Here is an 18,144-nt window from a genome sequence, read left to right on the forward strand (position 1 = left end):
TTATGTTATCAGATAAGTAATGAACTGCCCAGAAAATTCCTGATCTGACTTAGAGGCTATGATCCCAACGTAAGGAACGCTCTGTAGTGGTAAAGAAGCAGGGCGGTGTTTTCAGTTTTGTTATTATTTTGTCTAAATAAGTGTATTTCTTGTATTTCTTGCCTTAAAAGCAATGTGGCTTCTGAATCTCTTCACTAAAGTGTGTTTGTTTTTATCTACCATGTGCTCTTCCCAGGTTTTACTGGAGTCTGTAGTGTAACCTCAGCAGTTTGGGGATAAGAAGAGCCTAAGCTATAGGAGCTGAGGAGTAAATACTGGGCTTTTGATCCCCCACACAGTGTTGTGGGCTTTGTAATCCTCTTCCCTCTGTGGCTCAGACTTCAAGTTCTTTTTGAGGCTGGGGATATTTTGATTGTCTATTTTAGTGGCTTGAGTTGTCAGTATCTCCAGTTTTAGAACAATATTAGTCTCATTTGGGCATGGAGGATGATTTGATGTTTACAGGGAGGAAAAACCTCTTAACATCTTTTATTCCATTTTTGATCGCTTTGTTAATTTTTCCCCAAGTCCTCATATCTCTGATGTTACTGGAAGAGAGTGGCTGGAGCAGCTGCTCTCCTGCAGATCCAGTGCTTGCCAAATGGTCTGCATGATCGGCAGCAGGCTGTGTGGGCTCACAGTGAGAAGATGTTAGATTTGGATTTTCTGTTGATTTTATAGGCATTTGTCAAGTATCCCTTAGGAAGCATGTAACAAGGCAGAGGAGGGGAGTGCATGTGTGTGGTAATGTCCAAACTATTCAGCGTAGGTTTTTTTGTCCAAGGTTTGAGACAAAAAAATAAAATAAAAATTGTTTATGCTTTCTCTTGCCAACTGATCTTCTTCCTTCCTATCCAAACTTCTCTTCTTCCTATTTCAGTCAAATCTAGTGTAAATATATTCATCTCTGCTTCTGATTAAAAAACATTCTACACCTATTAACTTAGTCTGCTCAGAGAACTGCAATTTTCTAAGCTGTTTTTCTTGAAATGGGAATTTCAATGTATGTTATCATTTTGACTATAAATTTGAATGTATCCTTTGAACCGTTTAGATAAATATGCTGAAGGAGAACAATAATTAAAGACTCAAAGAAGCCTCACAAATCATATAGGTTTAATTTCTCCTAGGTAATCAGGCCTAATATTTGCCTTGCATTAAATTCCTTTTTGAAAATAGAAGTGCCTTTTTTCCCTCTTAAAAATTCGCAAGTTTGACTTGAGAGCTGTCAGCACTTGAAGTAAGTTTACATCTGGAATTTTTCATGGATGACTAGAATCTTTTCTTAATAAAAAATTGTTTTCAATAAAGTATATGTTGGAGCGATATGAAATGTTTAATTAATTTGACAATGAATTTTGGTTTAAATGTGTTCAGGAGTCTTACACTGGCGTTTTACAAAAGTGTACACCTTCATCATCACATTAACACATGAATAACCTTACTGCAAAAAAAAAAATTGGAGATGGTGTAATTACTTATGCTTTACATTCATCCTTGTCTGTGATTTAGGCTTATTGCAGACACCAAATAAGAAACATAAAAAATTGGGCAGGATGAGAAGTGTTCTAAGGTGTTGGATCATGAACAAAACTGAAAACTTCATGTTCTTTTGATAGTTATGATGAAGCAATATTGGATGAATACACAGTTTGCTTTGTTTCTCATCTAGCTCTATTAATAATGCACTGTAGAGACATTGATTTTGATAGCATTGCACTGAGTTTGGAATTTTATCTGTTTGTAGGTAGGCAGGGGACAAAGAGAAAGAAGTGTTTATTTGCTTGCATTTTATCTTTTCCATGCTAATCAATGTACTGTGTTTTCTCTCCTGCCCTTCTTTATGTTAAACTATTGTCCTCTAAAGCATGTACTAGAGACCTCATCTCAAATACAGCTCTGCTCAGCCTCATTGACAGAAGCAGAATTTAAACTGGAAAAGACACAGATTAGTGCTACTAGAACATTCAGCAAAATAGATCACTGTCTTTCCAGAGATGATCAACAGAATCTGGCTTGCCCAGCATTGGGGCTGAGAGGGAGAATGCTTTCTCAGAGACTGGGAAAGAGAGGGAAGACCATTTACACCACTAAGCAGAGAAGGCTTTTGTGCTCAAAACAAAATATGATCCTGAGGAATGGAGAAGTGGGGCAAAAACTTCATTGCTTCAAGGAAGGATTTAGGTTTAGAAGTTTTGTAGGTTTTGGGGCACTGAACTGTCTGAAAAACACACAGTCAACTTTCAGAAAATGAAGTTACTTAGATGAGACTTAGCTGAAGTTAGAAAACTGATTCTACTTCAGCTCAAACCACAACATCTAATTATCCAAGAATTCCCTTATACCTCTCTGTTCCTTTGTGCCCTAGATCTTAGTAAAAGCAACTATATTTCTCTTTGTGAGGTTCTGTCTTTTTTGTTTTGCTTCAGGAGTCTCCCATCTCTTGGAAGGCTGCAAGATGTTAGAGGCATGGAAGCATATAGTATGCTTCAATAAATTTTAAAGCAGAGTACATCAAATATCCTCATGTAGAAGGACCTTTGAGTAAAGTTGTATTGCAGAATGGAATGGTTTTTATCTGATGAATTACCAGCTCAGAGTAGACTTCAGCTGCACCCTTTTTTCAGCAAACAGGAAGAGGTCTATGAAATATTTTCAAGTGCCAAGCAAGGTCGGTAGCCAACCATACACTGAAAACAAGCAGTGTGCCTTTTGCAAGCTTAATTATCTAAAACATGGCCTGGATTCAGAGAGCAGACACCTGACAATTGCAATTACTTAGCACTTGACCATAAGTGCAGAGCCTTTTCCAGGAGAAAGCTTCAGTTTGAGAAAAGAGAAAATGCTGCATTTATGCGATAGAGACAGCTGTGAATTGAGTAGTCTGTTCTGACTTTTATGCTTATCATAAACTAGAATTTTTGAAATGGGGGAAAAAAAACCCCTACGTATCTTTCAGAATAAAAGAACTTGTTTCTGAAATTAAATTCTCCCTTGACCATGCACTACTCACCTAAATGGTATCAACAGGAATTCTTTGCTAGAGTTTCACCTAAAATCCTTGTGCTTCCAGGGCTTTCAGCTCCTCCTCAGACTTGCCTAGAAGTCCTTGTGTGGCTGTTTGCTTTCTTTCAGACCATCAGCTCTATATCTATTTGGTCTTTGTGTATCAATTTTTGCCAAGAACCCAAATTTCCATTCTACTTTGGATCCCACAGAAGGTTGCTAGACCTGAAATGTTTTCGGCCAGAGTTTTGGGATGAATGAATGGGCATTTCATACAAAATCAAATGAAGATATATTGCAAGATTGGGGAGAAACAAAGAAAACCCTCTTTTTTTCACGTCTAGATGGATCAAATACATGGCTTTCTTTCATCTTTTCCTGGAGAAATATGTCCTTTGATAAGGGTAGGTGTGTGTCTATTACAAGACAGCTTTATGTTATTCAGGGCAAATGGTATGACATTGTGCATCAGCAATGAGCTCAAGCAGGAATATCAGAGGTCCCAAATGCTTTAGATGAATTACCCTTGGACAGTAGCCATTACCCTTTCCACACGTCACAGTTGTTGATGTACAGGGGTTTAACCCAGCGTTCTTCTGTCAGGTCATCAATATATGACATTGAATCTGCATCAAAGCTGGATACCGAGTGAAGTTTTCTTAAAATCAATGTAAAAAAAAAAAAGCCCCTAAACCATATTTCTTTGAGACAAGAGCAATGAAAAAACAGCCTTTGCTGTGTAAGGGTCCTGTCTTCTCCGTGTTTTGTGTCATATCAATCTTGGCTTTCGCTATTTCATTAAAATTCCCAAGCGGTCAGAAGGTTGTTGCTTAATAGATTTAGCATTGGCTGGCTACATCAATACTGTGTTTAGTCACATTTGTTTTACTGAGGACATCTGTGGGAAGAGTTTAGCAAATATATTCATTCATTTGAAAGCCGCCCAGTGCACTTTGGGCCTTGACTGTATGGTGGTCTCCTGTACCTGAATGTTTCCTTTAGCTAGAGGCAACTTCAAGTAGTGCTTTGTCTGAACTGCCTCCATAGGTCCAAATACTTAATGCACAAAGAATTTTAGCTTTTCTTCCAACTGATAATTTCCTTTGCTTGGTCCTGTATGGGGAAGTGGCAGTGATGTAGAATAGATGAATTGTTCTGTGAAAATACTCATACTGATATTTTGTCCTTGATTTGATGCAGAACAGGGAAATGCCCCAAATATTGGCAATTCCCATGGGATGGAAACCTGATTTTTTTTTCAAATGTGTTCTGATGGTGACCTTGCAAAGTGAAGCATGTCGATGTGGCAGGCACTACTGTCCTCACGTTAATCACGTGGTTATGGGCAATCTTATTTAGTAATGGAGACTCAATGTGTTGTATGCTATTAAGAAGCTTTCTTAGAATGCAGGCATTAGTATTCTATGAGGATATAAAACATCAACAATAAAGGAATAATATTGATGGTGTCTCTTTAAAGACTTCAGCTGCAGGTATTTTCACATTTAATTTGAATATTCCTTTCCCATAAGTAGACGTAAACATTCCTGGGAAAGATAACCTATTTTAGACACAACTATCAGAAATATTCATTGAGTGAAATCTGTTTGAAATCATCAGTTATGTAGTAAAAGGGTTTTGGATGATAGGAGAAATCTGGTCTTTGATATTTAGGTTCATCCTAGGACCCCAGCCCCAGCTGCAACATTTGCTCACCTTTTCCACAGCTGGAGAGAGCATTTAAGCACTCCTTGCAAACAGCAAAGTCTGGGGAAAAGTACCCAGAGGAGAAAGAAATAGATCCAAAATGAAATTAATATGACTGGCTGTCTCGTGAGATTGAGGGAGACATTGAACAGAATATGAACTCTGGCCCAAGAACAGCATGCAATGAAAATGTAGATTATGAAAAGCTATTTTGGATGTTTTCTTCTGGGCACAGTTGAAACATGCCAGTGATCTAATCTCAGTTCAGTCATGGGTGTTAGAATTACCCTACACCTTTTGCTGAACCACACTGGCTTAGCATGTTGCCAAAACTGTAAGAGTTATTGTTCTTTGACTTCTTTTAGCAGGGTTTTCTTTTATATTCAAATGAAAATGGAATGGAGAAATGCCATTTCATAGGCAGTTGTTCTCTTGTGGTTTTTTTTTTCCTCTGAAGAAGGTCAAAAGCTAGGCTATCTGTATGAATGTTTAGTCTTAGGCTGAGTTATAATTGCACATCTATTACCAGACAAGTCAAACACTTAGAATTAAAGATGCCAGATGAAGCTGACTTTAAAACTATGTTTGCAGTACATTATTTTCTGCCCTGTTCAATTTTAACATGGCATTGACAACAATAAAGATACCGTTTAAAAAAATTTCCCAAGCAACAAACAACTCCCATTTCCAAAGACTGAGATGGAAGTTATTGTTGCTGATTTGAAACTTACTGTGTAAACACACCTGCAGACACACCCAAGACATTTGATTCAGCTGAAGCAGTTAAAAGCGAAGAATCTTTTCTGTAAAGTCAGAACCATTTATTGAGTGTAGGATACCATGATATCACACTCGGACCTTCTCAGTAGGGACAGCACTTCTTTTCCTTTTTCTACTTAAGCAGCGTGTGATATTTTTCCCGTGTTGGCTATGCAGTAACTGCAATCCAAGTCCTTCTGGCCCTGTATCTCTACCATTAGTAAATCCATTTTTCAGTTAATTTGGGAAATTGAACAAAATCTTTAATGTCTGAATAAATTTTCTTTTGTTTTCATTCAGTAGCTTTTAAAATTCTTGTTTGTCCTTGCTTGAGGTGTGGGAGAAGCAAACTGTTGAAATAGCAGAATTCTTTATGATAGGTAAACAATACTGAATGTGATAGTTGGCCTCAGGACCTTCTGATGCCAGTCCATTTGGCCCTGGAAGAGGGGCTAGCCCCTTCAGCAGATCTTCTGTTTGGGGGCTGCAGGTTGTCTGCGCCTGCTGGTCTGCAAAACAGTTTTTGCCTGACCCCTTCCTGGGAGCTGCAGCATCTTTTGCCACCGGTTCCAGCCCAGCATGTGCTGTCTTGCAGTGAAAGCAGAGGTATCTCATGATCAGTTTTGTGCAGTGCTTTTTATAGTTATTATTTATCGTTATTAAATAAATTCCACATACGGTCGGATAAACTTCTATCATCCTGTTAAGCAAAACTTTGGATAAGGACATAGTAAAAGCTGGAGTTCCTGGTTGGACACCACTGAGGATGCAAAGTTGGTCCTTCTGAGAGCCCTCTTCCCTTTCAACCATTCACCAAAAAACGTATATACCTTTGGATGAGCTGTTTGGTACAGAAAAGGTGGAGCAACACTGGGAAGGAAAGTGACCTTTCCCTTGTCTTTTAAAATCACTTGGTTCCCATTATGGCTTTTTTTCCCCCCCCAACTAATTTCTACCATAGTTTGTATGAGTGCCTCTTCTAAATGCCAGAGCAGCAATGGTTTTAAATATGGTTGCAATTTCATGCCCTCAAATTTCCTCCGTTATCTTTAATGTTGATCGTTACAATTCCTGAATGTAGCTTTTTGGTAAGCTGCAGTTGTTTTGTGCTACTGCTGTTTAGAATTAACTGGTCTGCTTCCTAAAAAGCCAAATGTTTAATCAATACATATCCCACAGTGTATAATAAATACATTTCTGCCATCACTTTTTGAAGAGAGAATGCTTTTGATTTGAGCCAAATAGTTTACAAAATGGCAAGGGAGTTTTTTTCTGTTGGATAGTTTTTTTTTTTTAATAGATGCCTAATGTGAAAGAGCCAACCGGCAGATTAAAGTGTAGAAATGGCATTGAAATTCAGGGGTGGGGTGGGAGGGAAGTCTTTTACACGAATTAGTTAATTTTGAACATTTGTTTCATTAGCATTCGCTCCACTTAAGCTGATTAATTTCTTTGGATTGTGTTGGTTTCGTGGGTAATAATTTGACAACCTTACAATAAACTAAGCATTAAGAAGTGGATTTGTGTACTGCAGTGTGCAATAGGTAGGTAAGTTGTTTGTGGCTCTTTTCCTGAACTTTGGAAGAAAAATCCCATTTTAAACCTGTAATAAAGGAGGCTGATTACTTCCCATCAGCTCACTGGCTTCTAGGGCAGAATTTTCAGACTGGTTATTGCGTGCGCTGCCCTACTATAAAGTACAAGGTCTCTAAATTAAAGTTGGACCAGAAGAGATTTAATCTGCAATTTTATAGGTCTCTAATCCAACGGTCATTTTTGTATTTGAGGCTCCAAGTATATTATCAGGTTTGAGGAGGGCATTTTTTTGTGCTTGCAATTTATTTATTTATTTGTTTGTAGTGTCTTTAAATTGTATTGTGAATTACAGCTGGGAAAATATTGATGCTTTTTCTCCCCTCCAAACTATAGATTAGAAATGGTAAACAAAGTTGTTATACACTGAAGAATAAAGACTTGGAACGTGCTTCAAAAGGAGTAATTTACTTGGAGCTGGATGTCCTGTTTAATCCTGTAAGTTGACATATTTTCTTTTTGCTTATCATTAGTCTTAGAAATGTGTGAATCTGCAAGGACAGGGGTGGGGGGATGATCATGTAAAAAAGAGGAACCAAGCAAGAAAAGTCCTGACCCAGTTGCACCTGTGGTGGAGGGATATTTTACACCATGGGTGAAGTAGTACTGGGACATCCTAGCTCTGTTGGCCAATCCATGTGGATGGAACAATGCAGGGACTTTTTTGGTCTGACAAGTGACCACAGACACCTTAGGAAGGAGGTGCCCATTACTGTATGCCACAGCTTCATTTGCAGCAGTCAAAAAGGGCTTAATGTTTAGATTATTATATAGTACTTTTAACACCTACTTTCTCCCCAAAAAGCTGACCCACAATGTTCACTTCCCAGGGTGTTGACAGGAAAATTAATGAGGCATGTACATGGTGCACTTAGTTTTTAAGTGGCTGAGTCAGTCTCAATTGTTTATGCCCTACAGCCTTTTACTGAGTTAAATCCTATTTATTAAGGCCATCATGGGCTACACTGCAGCTCTGCTCTTGATGAAGTGAGACCAGCCTTATCCATTTCAACTGATCCACCTTTTCCCTAGCAGCTCCTCCTAAGCCACATAGTGCCTGAAATGAGTGAAAGATCCTGAAATTCCTAACCCACACTGGTAATACAAAGCTAAAATAACGAACTTAAAACTCCATATCTTAATTTTTATATATATATTTATTTTTTTTTTATTTAGATAAAAGCAAGTATTAGAACATTCAAGCCCCGAGAAAAGCGCTTTACTGAGGAGAACCGCAAATTTTCTAAAAAGGTGAAAATTCTGTCTAGGCTAACCTCTCGCATTTGTTTTGGGACGATTTGAATTGCTGTTGCAAGCACAAAACCTGTTTATGCATAAAATGCCAAACACATGTAAATTCTGCTTATTTCTGGGTATATTAAAAGGTTGGTTTTTGTTAACACGAAATTGCTTTCTGGTCTAGTTTGCATCAGTAGTTCTGCTTTGTGCTTTAAAGTGGGGAAAATGATAGCTGTGGATGTTGCACACATCACAGCACCTAATGCTCAATGAGAGGTTTATTCATTTCTTTGGGAAGGAGGAAACCAGGTCTAAATTAGTTATCTAAGAAGTCCATAGGCTTTTAGAACAATAGGCATTATCCTTTTTTATTAAAAGTAAAGATGCCTTAAAATAAAACTAAAATTCTTTATTTATTTCTACGGACTAATCCAAAACATGTAGAGAATAAGTTCAATGTTTCAGTTACATTCTCTCTAACCATTTCCCTGAGACACTGCTATGTTTTGAGAATTGAAGGGGAATGAAGGTAGGTTTGTGTTACTGTTGTATTTAGTTTTTGGCATCAAGACCTGCTTTCTCTTTCTTTGTCTTTTTTTTTAAGGGTGAGGAAAATCTGGAAAGTTTGGGTGTGATCAGAAAGCATGAAGGAGCAGGAGTGCATTTCTGAAATAGAGGCTTTATTTGTCATATGTACCCTGGCATGCAGTTGTAGCTTAAATTATCCCTGTTTCTGAAGCAATAGTGGGATATTAGTGTGTTTGATTAAACTCCTTCTTCCACCCTCCTCCCACTCAATATTTATCAGATCTTATCAAGAAATGTTGATCGTGTGAAAAAAATCACCATGGCAATATGGAATACAATACAATTCCTTCGGAGCTGCTTTCTCTGGGAGTCCACGGTGAAGAGTGTGGTAGCATTTGTGGTAAGTGGCTTTCTTCTTTTATTGCATGAGACGAAGTGATATAAGATCTCAAGTATTACCATACCTTCCTCTCCACTGTGTGACGCCCTTTATTGTTTGCTGTTATTGGCGTTTTGTAGCTACATGGCTGCAAGGTTATGGCTTTCAGGACCGCTTGGGCCACACTGGGCTTGATGGTCATCGAAATTAGATCTTCAGGAGTAGCCTTTCTTTGCCTCGTGCAGAGGTGTTCACCAGCCTGCACTCAGCACTGAGGATGACCATGTCTGTGGTGGGTGGTGACACCCTGCGAAGACTGTGACTGTGTGGTAGCTATGAAGGAAAGGAGGGAGGTGGTGTCCAAGAGGGTGGTGCAGGAAAATGCCTTTGATTTGAGTGATGCAGGGAGGTGATGGCTCTTGTCCCTTCCATCTTCCATTGCAGTGAGGTGGCACTTCACTGCAAGTTATCAATGCTTGCTATACCTGTGTCCCTATGGCATGTAAGCAGGTCTGCTAGCACAGGTGGCTGCAAATCTCTTCTCTTGATGGTAAAAATACATTGCTTTATTGAAAAAAAAGAGAGAGAGAAAAGGAAAAGGCCGGTCAGTGAGTTCTGCTGCGTTCTGCAAACAAAAAGCCAAGTTTTCCACCTGCCTGTCCCACTTTTCAGCTCTCTTTTTTTTCCTCTTGGAAGTAAACACCCCATTTACAGTTTTCTCATAATCCACTCAAGCACAAAAAGATTTTGCCTGCTTTTTATTCTGTGGTGTGACATTTTCTTCATGCTTGAAGTGTTTGGCATGCCATTAAAGGTTGCAAAATCATATTGTCGTGGTCCAGCATGCAGAAAGAAAGTTTCTGAATTGAGTGTTTATTAAGCAATATAACAGCTACATCTCCAAAATTTTCTCCCCCTTTTACTGTCTGAATTATAAGCCAATTAAAGGTTGTTCTGAGGAAAACACTTCAGTGTATTTGCCTCAGATGGGTAAAGTGTACCATTCCTGATTGAAAGAAGCTCCAGAGCAAAGACAGAGGAGTTGTCTTTCACCCTGCAGGTTAGAAGGATGACTGGCACAGAGTATTAAGTAAGATGAGAGGATCTTTTACCTGTACATTTTTTTTAAATTTTTTTTTAATATTTCCTGTTGCTTGAAGCTTATTTAGATCATATCTGGTGTTAATGGTTCAAGAGCTGGTGGAGACCAGAGCAGATGGTACCTCACTGAAGCAGGTACAACTGTGCAAGGCAGCTCTGTGGTTGTGTGCTGGGGAATCAGATGATCATGCACACTGGAGCTGGAAAGGGAGGGGTGTAAGTAAGATCCTAGTGCTGACATCCTACCATCACCTTTCAGCAACAGTCTAGGAAAGTACTTAAGAGATTTGTTCTTAAGGGATTTTGCACCAAAATAGTTATGAAGTTTAAATTTCTAGACTTAGGAAACATTTGGAAGTGGTGGAGAGGCAAAGAAGGAAGCAAGTGGGCAGAAAAAGAAATTGATTCCTAGTGAAAAGGATGAGCAGGTTACAGATTACAGATTATGAACACCTTTACTAGATAACATAGTACTCCTGGTTTCCTGAAAGCAAGTGGATAACGTGAAAGGAATAAAAAATACGTGATTCTAAGAAATACCACAGGCAGGATTCTTCTACAACCCAAAATTTAAGTCTATTTGACTTTTCCCTCATAGAAATAATTCAACTCTGGCACTTACAATTAAGTCCTAATTATGTATCTTTCTCTCTATTTCCAGTGTGTGTGTGTTCACAGTCTTGAGAATACACACTTAGCATAGTTTGTGCAGCACCCCTCCCTGCCCCAATCTGTATGTAAGATTCGCCTTTAACAGGTTAAATAAAAACATTGTTCCCCATCAAGCAACATCGATATACCTTCAGTACCTGGCTTTGTATCAACTTAGCCTGTACCAAATTTGTCCTTATTGATGACCTGCTTGTGGGTGACGCTGAACACCAGAGATGAGAAAGATGCACAAAGCTTCACACCCATTTTTTAGTTGGGTTCGTGAGACCATGGCTTGTAGCTTAAGTGATAGCCATGCCCTCAAACCATATAATGCCTTTTTTTTTTTTTTTTTACAGTCACTGTCCCTTAGGCCACTGGCAATAACTGTTTGTGATGATATTCTATGTATTCCATATATCTTCACTGTGATAATCTCAGAGAATGGGTGGTCCTTAGGACCTCCCTCGCCTGTAGTATTGCCTTTGGTTTCCCTCTACAGGTAACCCATGCCCCTTGCTCCAAGAGGGAGGAGGAGGAAGACAAGCAAATAGTATAATAATATGAACCCTGTTTTCTTAAGAAACCAGACAAAACCCCCTACCAGACAGAGGAAAATGTTTGTAACATCATCACAGCATGGCAATAGGTGAGGACACAGTTCCTTAGATCTTCCTGTTTTAGTCTTCATTACAATGCACTTTCCTCCCCATTAGTGCTGACAGCTTGCATGTGCAGCAAGGGCATTAGCTACTACATTTGGATGCACAAGAGAAAGAGGGACAGATAAAGAGGAAGCAAACAGAGGATAAAACAGGCAGGACACAAGCAAATGAGAAAAATGTTGTCACTATGTTTCCTTATTTATAAGATACATCATCCCAAACTAAATGTCTTTATTAGTTTGTAATGATGAGAGGAGTCAATGCAAGAACATAGTAGATTTTATTCTTTTTTTTCTGCTACAGAAATGAAATCATATGTTTTGTCAGCATTATTCAATTTTAATCTGCTGAGCTTTAACCTGTCTTAATTGAATAGGCACTGTGGACACTGATCCAGTCTGCTCAAGTGCAAGTAAAATGAGAAATTTTAAGGTTTAGAGGCTTTGGAAAGAAGATTCTAAGGAAGGTGAGGTGAAAAGCAAAATTCCACTTTTTGTGATATTTGCCCTGTGCACAAAGGGTTTTGTGCAAATTGTGTTACACAAATTCTAGAAAAAACATCCTGATTCAGAGGAAATAGTGACATATAGGTTTTCTGGATTCTTTTTAAAGGGTACATTTCATTGCTGGTCTGATGTGAAAAATGTTGCTCATGTTTGTGCATGCCTAGGAATATCAAGAATATTCCCACATGTGGAAAATGTTGCCTGTAGAGTTAGTAGTGTTCAAACACTGGGAGAGATTTTAGAAGACTTCATCTGTGTGTTCTACTCCATTAGTTCAGGATTTGGGGGGATTTATAGATTTTTTAAGACCAAAAAGATGTTCAAGCATTCTACTCTGATTTTGATATAGCTTCCTCTCTCGAGATGATGTGTTTTGACTGAAATGTGCCTCTCAAAAAGGTCTTTACTTTGAAGATGCCAAGAGAGATAGTCTAGTACATCCCTGTGTGGTTCTGCTTGTGTGCCTGATGCTCTTTATATTCTGCTGTGGACAATCTGCTCCTAGTTTCCAGGGTGAATGTTGTTTTTTTAGCCTCATCACTCCTTCCTCTTGTCACACCTTTCTCCATTGAGACATCGTTTCTATGCTGTGTTACTGGTGTCCAAAAAGCTGAAGCTGTGTGGTGATATGTGCCTAGGGGAATGTCTGCTCACAAGTCATCTTGTATATCTGTGTGACTATAAGCTGTTTGTTTTTCACACTCATTCATATGAAAACTTGTGTTTTTACGTTTCTGATGCACTTTTAGACCAAATTTCTGGTCCTTCCTTCTGCATGCAAGCACTCCCTGTCTGCTCTGCTCCCCCTTCTTGCTGGTCACGGATGTTAAATCCATAATAACTTACTGTTAACATCATTCTTACTGTACAATATGTATTTTTAAAATATTTTAAAAGTTAATTTTAGTCACAGAATGATTTTCATGAGGAATTATGCATCATTGCACATTGTGCTTGTGATTTTATACAACATAATTACACCTTCTATTGACAGTTTTGTCTGCATTAATGCTAATTATGTCATTTAATGAAATTACAGTAATTGCATTAAAAAAACTATAATCTGGTGCAAATTAAAAGGATATATTGACTGGAATTTTTACTATCATATATTTTTTTTAAAGTTTGCATGATAGTTGCAAGAGACATTGACAGCATCAGGCAAATGATGGGAAACCAGCCACTGCAGCACCTCTGGTGTGACTGGCAGTGCTAGCTGCTGATTTGCTTCAGGGTCCCTGCACACTCACCCATGCCAGCATACTTCATTTTTACTGGCAGCATGTCCCACTATATCAGGTTTAGGCTTCTTACTAATCAAGGCTGCTGCCAGGGTGGGTACAGGTGGGAGCTATTTTTTAGGCTCAGCCCTAGCTGGCAGCCTGGGCAAGCCAGACAAGGAATGCAGCATGCACAGGCAGTATTTATTTATTTTGCAGTGACATTGGAGTGTGTCTGATAATTATTTTATGATGGATTAGTACTGGGAGGAATGGAAGGAATATGCGGTGATGCAGTGGGATGTGTTGGAATTGTGGAGTTTTGGGTGAAACTGGCTGCAATTTAATGGTGGACAGCTGGGAAAATGACAGGCGTAGGATCATTTTGGATCAGTCGGGGCTTCCCAAAGTGCCATCTGATGCAAGCGGAGGGAAGACCTGGAGGTTGTGGACACCCAGCGTGGCTGGTGGGAATTGTGGTTGCAGAAGGAGGCCCAAACTTAAGCCTTTGAGCTCCTTGCCCAAATGGTGAAAATCTCAGAGGTAGGATTTTGACACCCTTCTCCATTAAGATCTCCAAAACTTTTAAAATCCATCAAGAGCTGGAGAATGCCTTGTTTTTTGGCACTGATCTCTTGGGCTGTGGGAACTGGAAGCCTAGAAAGTCACAGATCAAGCTGAGTGAGGCTGCAGGTATGTGCGTTGCTGTGCTTAATCTGGGATAACAGCAGAGACACAGGTTAGACTCTGCAGCCCATGAATCTCTGCTGATTGTGCCATTTAACACGCTGCCACTTAACCTTGCGACATGGGAGCCAGATCTGAGCCTAGTTATACTTTTCTTATAGAGGAGACAACAACCGTCTTCTTAGACATGAACAATTTTTAATCCCTGTTGAGCTGGGATATATTTATACTGATGATCTAGAGGCAGAAGGCCATTAGCTTGTTGACAGTGTCCTCTGAAATTGCTAATTGCGTTTCAGTAAGACGGAAATGTTCTTTTCCCTCAGGAAATATGTTTGTTAAGTTAAAATCTTAGACTTCTGGAGTTTACTTGGGGTAAATATTTCATTCTGCCTGTGGACAAGTGTTTCCTGCATGTTCTGGTTAGACTTTCCCAAGCAAAAGACAAAATGTTCCAGTCCTCTTTGTACCGAGCGTAATTCAACCCTGGACATGACAATATATGGGTAAAATATCCCCTCTAACTCGTACATTGTTTTGCAACATAGTGATTTTTTTTTCTTCTCCTCGATGGGAATGGAGTTTATAGATCAATGAAGGGAAATTCTTGGGACAAAAGTTTAACAGGGAACGTGAAGACTCTATGGAGAAGGGAGAACAGTAACAGCTATGAAATCCAAACAATTTAGGATAGAGAGTGAGTCACTAAGCATATTTGGACCTCCAGCCAACCAAGCAGAGCATAGAGGTTAAAATTAACTGAGACTTTGCTTGTGATTTACCAGTAAATGTTAATAATTCACTCTTCTATAGAGTAAAGAAGGAAGAAACTCACTCACATAAGCTTCCCTAAAATCTTTATTTTCGCTATGAATTGTCCACTAATTTTGAACAAACTGTTCCCTGATACAAAGCACAAAACACCCTATCATGCCTACATGTGTAACTGATGAGAAGGGTATAGTCTTTCCCTCCCCTCTTCCCCCTTTTCTCTTTCATACTTGTAGCTGAAGATGAAATATAAATCATTGTTCCCAAACTATTCCAGAACATCATTAAAGTAATGGTAGATTAAAATGCCTCCACATTAAAAAGCTAAATAAAATGAATAGATGTAATCCTAAAGAGAGAAGAATGAGTATTCTTCAAACGCTGAATAGAGAACTTGGAAAAAGAAAAAGCTTAAAAAAATTAAAAAAAGTATTAATGCAAAAGAGATGGTCTTTACTTCTGCATTACTGTTGAGCATTTGCTGAGGGCTTTTCTCAGTCTGTTTGAGGCTTGTGTTTTACTACAGCTTTAAAGAAACAGTCATAGAATTATAGAATCATAGAATCACCAGGTTGGAAGAGACCCACCGGATCATCGAGTCCAACCATTCCTATCAAACACTAAACCATGCCCCTTAGCACCTCGTCCACCTGTGCCTTAAACACCTCCAGGGAAGGTGACTCAACCACCTCCCTGGGCAGCCTGTTCCAGTGCCCAATGACCCTTTCTGTGAAGAATTTTTTCCTAATGTCCAGCCTAAACCTCCCCTGGCGGAGCTTGAGGCCATTCCCTCTTGTCCTGTCCCCTGTCACTTGGGAGAAGAGGCCAGCACCCTCCTCTCCACAACCTCCTTTCAGGTAGTTGTAGAGAGCAATGAGGTCTCCCCTCAGCCTCCTCTTCTCCAGGCTAAACAACCCCAGCTGTCTCAGCCGCTCCTCATAAGGCCTGTACTCCAGCCCCCTCACCAGCTTTGTTGCTCTTCTCTGGACTCGCTCCAGAGCCTCAACATCCTTCTTGTGGTGAGGGGCCCAGAACTGAACACAGTATTCGAGGAGCGGTCTCACCAGTGCCGAGTACAGAGGGAGGATAACCTCCCTGGACCTGCTGGTCACGCCGTTTCTGATACAAGCCAAGATGCCATTGGCCTTCTTGGCCACCTGGGCACACTGCTGGCTCATGTTCAGTCGACTGTCAACCAACACCCCCAGGTCCCTCTCCTCCAGGCAGCTTTCTAGACAGAGGGACGAATGCAGTTCCTATTTATATAGGGGAGCTGTAAAATAACACTCTGGGACAAAAATTTCTTCATATTTAAGGATAGACCTAGTACTCGGGGAACATTGAAAGGCAGGGTTTCAGGAATTTGACCTAGTAAGTAATTCTCCAGAGCCCCCGCTATTTCCACCCTTTCCCTCAGTAAATCATTGGCAAAGGCACATCTTCAAAATTATTGTCTTGAACTCCAGTTAAAAGGCTTAATCAGAAGTATTGTTTTTATTTTGAGCTATTACATCCCAGTAAAAGACTTTTTCTAACGATGGAGGAAATATTTACATCCTGCATCCTCCGCACTGCTCATGGTAGTGCCTGTGAATGTTCACATTTGTGCATGCTTAGCTGTTGGGAGCATGTTACCTGGCACATGCAAATAACTGCGGAGATGAGAAACAGGTTTCTCTAGACAATTAAAGGTTTTATCATTCTCCCAGCAATTTTTACATTTCCAGTATTATTGTTCTGTGGTTGAGGGGAATACGATTTACATTTGAGATCCGAGGGTTTGCTTTGCTGCAGCAGTTAAAATTCCTGGGATAGCAACAGTGATATTCATGATGCTGAGAGACACACAGCAAAGTAAACACATGTTATTTCCAGCTCTTTCAAAAATGCAAGAACAAACAAGGACAAAGTTAATAGGGAAATAACCACTTAGAAGCCTGACAGCACAATAAACAAGATTTAAAAAACGAAGTTTGAAGCTCTGGAGTTGGGGTGAGATGGAGCTGAGCAAAGACCGGTACAAATATCCCTTTTAACTTTGAAAGAATAGATGGGCTTATGTTTCCAGCTCAGGGAGGTTGGGAATTTGCTTTTTACCAGTGAAATGTTCCAAACCAAAAATAAAAACAAAACTGTGTTTTGCATATGAGTACTAATACTGACTTCCTACACTTACCATGCATAAAGAATCCCTTGCTTCTGGGGTTGGGGAGCTTCCTCTTACATTAAGCCTATGCTATGCTCATATTTTTGAGCAATAGTAGTGCTTTCTGTGCAGTGCACTCAAAACTTGCATGAATCATGTAGGAACAATTTCCTCAGCTCTGGTAATGAGACCAAAATGAGACCTCCCTTTCACTTTCTGTAATTCTGTTGCTTTGTTTTTAGTTGATGATAAAGCCTTTTAATGTTTGTTGTGTGTGTTAAACTCTATAGTCATAGTATTCAGGGAAAAGCCCAGTTCTGCTAGAGGATCAGTCTCTGGTCAGCAGGAATGTATATGCAGGTAGTAAAGAAATAAGACAATGAAAAAGAAATACAGCTTTGTTATAGTACGTAGATGTATTCCTAGAAGGTGCCTCCATTATGATACATGGATCTATCTAGCTCTGTCTTCAGAACTGGATTAGAAATACATAGTTTTCATCTGTTTGGCTATCGAATGACAGCTCACAAAGCTAAGACCAAATTTGCAAATGTTAATAATAATAATAATAATAAAACCCCAAATTAAAATGGGCTCTTTACAGCTAAAACCTGAACTAAATGCATCCACAAAGCAGTTCTGACTGGCTTTCTGCTTGAGTCATGACCTGTTGGAGAACCCTGCTCGGTGCTTGCACTTCCAGCTAATTTGATATCGCCTTCTTTTTTTTTTTTTTTTTTGTGGTTGAAGCTTTGTCATTTGTTTCGAAGCTGTCATTTTTATTAGTCTCCCTGGCTGATCTTTTTGGGCTCTCATCAGGTGGTGTGTGTTCTCCATTGTCTGCCCAGTCTTGGCAAGCTGTAGGTCCTTTTATTGCCATATGACGTGGGCGTGCTTGCAGCAGTAGCCTGTAATTATACCCACCACAGGTGACAGTTACAAGAGAGCTTTGGTAATAATTTTAGCTGCCTGATCTGATGTTTATGAAGAGTGAACCCTCTTTGTGGTCTGGCTGGAGTTTGCTATATTGTTTTGTATTTTAGCGGTTTGATTTATGAAGCCCTCCATTCCCCACCCCCCCATCACCCCCCCAATATACAATATCTTGTATCTTTGGTTTCTGAAGTTTTATAAGAGATTATTGTTA

General features: G+C 39.5%; 1 protein-coding gene across 3 annotated transcripts in view; it reads left to right on the top strand.

The window, feature by feature from the left end:
- The window catches only part of MCTP2 (multiple C2 and transmembrane domain containing 2), a 106,311-nt gene that overhangs the window by 49,420 nt on the left and 38,747 nt on the right, over positions 1 to 18,144 (top strand). For all 3 annotated transcript variants that reach the window (XM_069866347.1, XM_069866345.1, XM_069866346.1), the window contains 3 exons: positions 7,441 to 7,542; positions 8,281 to 8,355; positions 9,152 to 9,271. In XM_069866347.1, the coding sequence (XP_069722448.1) occupies positions 7,441 to 7,542; positions 8,281 to 8,355; positions 9,152 to 9,271 (297 nt within the window). The remainder of the gene's footprint in view (positions 1 to 7,440; positions 7,543 to 8,280; positions 8,356 to 9,151; positions 9,272 to 18,144) is intronic.

The sequence above is a fragment of the Phaenicophaeus curvirostris genome, chromosome 12 (assembly GCF_032191515.1).
Source record: "Phaenicophaeus curvirostris isolate KB17595 chromosome 12, BPBGC_Pcur_1.0, whole genome shotgun sequence".
NCBI lineage: Eukaryota > Metazoa > Chordata > Aves > Cuculiformes > Cuculidae > Phaenicophaeus > Phaenicophaeus curvirostris.